General features: G+C 38.1%; 1 protein-coding gene across 3 annotated transcripts; it reads right to left on the minus strand.

Moving 5' to 3' along the window:
* Positions 1-240: 240 nt before the first annotated feature.
* LOC114399019 (UPF0496 protein At3g19330-like) lies at positions 241-4,481 on the minus strand. Of its 3 annotated transcripts, XR_003663635.1 has the most exons (4): positions 3,994-4,481; positions 2,778-3,910; positions 868-1,354; positions 241-778 (listed from the first exon to the last, which is right to left on the minus strand). XR_003663635.1 is itself a non-coding variant. In XM_028361114.1 (2 exons), exons 1-2 carry the CDS (start codon positions 4,076-4,078, stop codon positions 2,892-2,894), a joined length of 1,104 nt encoding a protein of 367 aa, XP_028216915.1. In that variant the 5' UTR covers positions 4,079-4,481; the 3' UTR covers positions 2,308-2,891. The 3 variants fall into 3 exon arrangements, 1 of the variants encoding a protein (XP_028216915.1); XR_003663634.1 differs by having other exon boundaries at positions 241-1,354; XM_028361114.1 differs by lacking the exons at positions 241-778; positions 868-1,354 and having other exon boundaries at positions 2,308-3,910.
* Between the last annotated feature and the right edge of the window lie 882 nt (positions 4,482-5,363).

Below are 5,363 nucleotides of genomic sequence, written 5' to 3' on the forward strand. Positions count from 1 at the left end.
ATTTCTAAATTTAAATATAAATCAGTTTTAAGATGACATTCTCGACACATAACATTCCTACACCTTGTTGTAGACTTGTAGTTCAAATGTTGCACAAAAGTATTTATATTTTTTTCTAATTCAAAATTTAGGTAAAATAACACATTAATAATATATGAATTTTTCTGTAATGTAGATTGTCAATAGAGGATTTTTATTAAAAAAATGAAAAATAAAACCAAGTCAATTTTGCAAAGCATATTACGAAATATTTTAAAGATAATTTTTAAACATGCATAATTTTGTGAATATACAATAGTATACAATGATTAGCATTAGGTGGTATTCCGGTGCCTTGGGAACACCCATCGAAGAGGGGCTATCAAAGGTTGTGAAGGCTCTAGGAGGAGGCACTCTCAAGTTGTGGCTAGAGTGGAAATGGAGCAATTAGAAAGAGACTTGGTGGACCTTTGAGAACACAGCTCAAACGGTTCCATCTGGAATATGATCTAGAACTATTGACATCTGTTTTGGGATGAGAAACAGATTGGGTGCAAGAGAACAGAGGAGAAGATGAAAGTTCTTGTTCTTGGGTGCAAGAAAATAAAGGGGAAGATGAAGGTCTAGCGATCAAGAAGCAGAACCACGGCAAAACGATCTTTGACCCATTGGCTCTCAGGATGAGCAAAGCACTGGCAGCTTGGAGGCTACAGACAGATACAAGAGAAGTTATCCAGGCATAGGAAACAAAGACATTTGACCCAAGGCTGAAGGTGAGGATGGAAGAGGAAAACACTCTCTGCACCATCCAATAGGACTTGTTTTAGAGATGCACCGCCCCAGAAAACAAGGAAGATGAAGAAGACATAAGGAAGAAAAGGCACAAACCTGTTGTGGCAGAATAAAACCTCAGAGGTCCAAGCATTTGCGGAACCAAAGGGGGGAGAGGAGAAACTTTCAAGAAATCCAACCAGTCCACCAGTCCACCACATTTGCTTAAACTACAAGTCTTGGACCTTGCCAGGGAGGTGAATGGACTTCATGTCAAGTATTAGCAAGGAAAACATGTGGAACAGAGGGAGTTGATTCCCTGGCTACTAATATGCCACGTCCAGCAAGCCATACTACATTTGTCACTTGGTGATATATTGCAGACTTAGGTTTCAGACACATGCTGGACATCTTTAGAACTTGAATACCAGAATAATTAGGAGAAACTAGAACTTTTAAAGAAGAATATGCAGACTATGGTTGGCAATGGGAGTTGATAACATATGGTTGTGTAGATATTAGCCTTTCCGCCATGGGAGAGAGGAAATGGTGATGTATAATGGTGAAACCTATGCTTCCAGAATCCAGACTCTGCTGCTGTTAGCTGTTCAAAATGGGGGGGGGGGGCTATTGTTAGATACATGGCTCAAATTTCAGCAATTGGCTAGTTAGAATTACAGACTCAAAAGTATCAATAGTCGGTTAGTTACAATAGTGGACTGCACATAAGAACAGGAGCAATATAATAGAAGCTAGGTTTTAGACTTGGAATAGGAATTTGGGAGCAGGGGCAATAGTAGACAAGGTTTGGGTAGGGTACTAACTACAATATTTGTCCCCTTGCAAAACAATACTAATATCTAACCATATCCATGTAGGTAAAAATAGCAATTTCAATACCTATGCCCTTACCCACTAGGCACTTATATACTTAGATCTACCACCCTCAATTTAGTTGATTTTAATAGTCACCCACTGTGTACAAATGTATTCATCATTTTTTCTTTATAGTGAAGAATGTTACCCACTTTAAAATCCGAGGATGAACACACTTCTATTTCTTTATTGTGCACTAGGTCATCATGAGCATGATTAGTGAACATCAATAGCCACAGGCGTTCAAGTCACTTATACTATAAAAGTGATATAACAGATGATCATGAACCAGCATGACCTATAACAGAAGTGACATCTGCTACTGATATATAACAATATAAGATGAACTGTTCTCAAAATCAAAAGCTCAAAATTTCAATTAAAAAACTCAAATTATACATAAGGTGAACTGAAGAATAGGTAATACAGGAAATTTTAGTGAGACAGAGAAACTAATATATAGTTTTGTTTTGTCATATTTTTGCAAAATGAAATAACAAGAATACTAGGAAGAAAGTCAACCAGAACTAAAAACAAAGAAATTGTGTGTATTCCTGTTCCAATATGTCAGGAGGAAAACTAAAAAGCCAAATAAACAACCATACAGTAACATATGGATAGAATCTGTAACTAAACAATATTCATCAGACCGACAAAATGGTTAAAACACCACAAAAGGTATAATCCCAAACGAACTCCATCATTAGCATTATAAACAGAGCCATAAAGAGATAACATCATGAATTTACACTCATAATCACTCTAAAGTGCATCATTATGCTTAACAATTGATTACATACCATATATGACCGAGCATAAGACCCTAATCTCTTCAAATATCAACCCTATACAAAAAATCCTTCATCTAAGATCTAAAATTTGATGGCAAGTCAAAGGTTGGCCACTTGTTCGGCACTGGAAACATTATCTCATATGAATGAACCAAATGGTGAATACATTCAAAAAACGCAAGTCAATTTGGTGTATATAACTACATATCATATAGTCGGTCTCAAATTATAAACAGAACCTATACATTTAATTATTGGGTCAGTAAGTATTGCACAAATCAAGAATCAGCTGCTATCATCACATAATAAATAGAAAAAATAAGCTGGAAAGGACCCAAGGTTTTAAAATCAGTTCACTACCACAATTTTTTGACTGCAGTGTCAAGGTTTTTGGAGTCTCTGTGGTCTCAGTTTGCAATTTTTTGCAGTATCAAGGACAGCATGACCGCAATTGAAAACCTTGAAAGGACCTAACTAGGGAGTTTGATGACTGCATATCGCTTTGAGGAGTGCATATCTGGCCATGTTAACACTATAAAAGCAGAAGTATATATGTTGCTCAAGATCCCCAAGCAAATGCTCCAAAACAGGTTGGTTCTTTCTAAGCTGGTTAAGCACTTCCTGAATGGGATGTCTCTCCCTTCCCCTATCCAATGCAAACCTAACAAAAGCCTTATCCCCTTCTACTGCGGTTTGAAGCCGATCAACGAGGCTATCAATGGTGTTAATGTCATTCACCACAAGAGTCCCATTCTCCACAGCCTCAAGCTGCTTCAGCCTCGCAAGCTCCCTCCTCTTCTGCCGCGTAACACAAAACGGCGCCGCGGAGAGGGCGCTGAACCCTACTAGAGCATGTACGAAGACGATGGAGGCAACGACAACGGTGCCGGCAGCGACGGCAACGAAGCAGAGGGCGCAGCCCGCGGCGCTGTGGCGGAAGAGGCGGATTCGCGAGTGGCACTTGCGGAGGTCGCGCTGGATGTCGCGCTTGAGGTCGGAGAAGTCGTCGCGGAGGCGGTGGAGGCGGGAGAGCGCGAAAGGATTCTCTTCGCGGTCAAATTGGAGGAAGAGCTCGTAGGCGCGGTCGCATTGCGGTTGGGAGAGCGGCGGTGCGGAGGCGGGGAGGACGGCGAGGAGGTCAGAGAGCGGCGCGTAGAGGTGGCGGGCGCGGTGGACGCTGCGGCTGAGGCGGAGGCAGAAGTCGGAGGCGGTTTCGCTGTGGTAGAAGTAGGTGGAGACGAGGCGCGTGAGGTTGCTCTTAGGTTTTGCTTTCGCGAGGGCTTCGTGGACGCTGTGAGAGTCGGGTTGGAGGACCTGGGAGAGGACGTGGCGGTGGTGCGAGTCCTCGTCGTCGATGTGGTGGACCTGCGGTGGGGCCTGGACCATGGACCGGATCTCGTTGTAGGAGTGGGCCTCCAAAGCGCGGTGGAACTCGCCCGAGACGTTTGGGCTTGTGGCAGAAGTGTCTTCTTCGAATTCCTCCGCCGAGTTCCCTGGGAAACAAAACGAACATTCTGTGAGACATTTTTACAAACGGGTTCGGCTCAGAGCAAAGATATTTTGGTTTTGGTTTTGCCTTCGGAATGAGAGTGGGAAGGGGGAGGAAGTGGAGAAGAGTTGGTGGTAGGAGTCGACGATTTGAAAGAAACGCATTCCAGCATTCTATTGAGATAGTTTCGTAAAATTCTCTATTCTTCTGCGATCACTGTGAGTGTGAATAACTGGCGAAGAGAGAGAGAGGGGGTAGTGGCAGCTTTGTCGAATGGTCGTTGGACTGAAACGAGATAGTTAATTCTCTGTTCCAAATAGTCTTTGTGGGATGCGAATTTTGCACTCAGAGATAAGCGAAGATTGATCACTGCTAGTTCTCTATCATAATTTTTTTTAAGTTTATAAAATTAATAAAATATAAGAAGAAGAAAAAAGAATGTAATCCTTAGAATAATGAGTGTAGAGTCATCTGTATGAAAGGTGACTGTAGGCAATCTAGAACTGTTCTTGTGAATGATTTGTTTGATTGGGGATTTGGGATGAATCATAGTTCAGATTCAGGGTTTTTCACTTTTGCTGATGCATACTTGTCTGTTTTTTTGTTTTTTTTCCACTTTTGCTGAGTTTACTTGGGTTATAAAAAAAAAGGAGGCTTTTTTAATTTTTATAAATTTTTTACGATTTTTATGATGTCTAAACTTTTCGTTTTGTGTCATTTTTCATTTCTACATTACAAAAACGTTATACAAATTATGAAAACCGTTTTACTAGAATTGAAAGCGAAAATTACTAAAAATAATATATTTAAACCAATGAAAGATTTTGAAAAAAATAAAATGAATAATTTAGTTTGCGCACGCTTAAACCGCTAGCATGTGCTGGTGTTTTTGCCCAACTCAGTAAACAAAATTTAAATATGTTTTTATTTTTAATAAATATTCAATTTTACATTTATTTTTTAATAAATTTTTGTTTTACGATGAGTATTTAATAAAATAATAATTTTATTATTAGTTTTTTATATTTATTTTTAGTTCCTAATAAATTAATAAATTTTATGTTTGTTTTATGATAAATATTTTTTATTTGTTATTAATATAGATTAAAATAAAATTTGTTAATTTATTAGAAAATAAATATATAATTTTTTAATATATCATGAACTAAAACAAAATATGTAAAATAAAAAATAAAAAAATTATTTTATTAAGGAATCAATTGAAAGTAAAATTATATTAGGAAATAAATAAAAAATTAAATATTTATTAAAAATAAAAACATATTTAAGAAGAAAAAAAAAAACGTTGTCCTATCAAGTTTTCTAACACTTTCACACTAATGTGACGTAATGTCTGACAATAGTGATGTGCAACAAATATTTCTTTTAGAATTATCAATTAGATTTGTGAAAGGAGAATGCTAATTGTACCACACCAATATTATCATTAGGGTGGG

Source organism: Glycine soja, chromosome 19 (assembly GCF_004193775.1).
Source record: "Glycine soja cultivar W05 chromosome 19, ASM419377v2, whole genome shotgun sequence".
Classification (NCBI taxonomy): domain Eukaryota; kingdom Viridiplantae; phylum Streptophyta; class Magnoliopsida; order Fabales; family Fabaceae; genus Glycine; species Glycine soja.

Coding starts and splice junctions, on each gene's coding strand:
- LOC114399019 (XM_028361114.1), bottom strand. CDS start 4,078: ATGCTGGAATGCGTTTCTTTCAAATCGTCGACTCCTACCACCAACTCT. Junction 3,911..3,993: donor TTCCCACTCTCATTCCGAAG/GCAAAACCAAAA, acceptor TTTGTTTCCCAG/GGAACTCGGCGGAGGAATTC.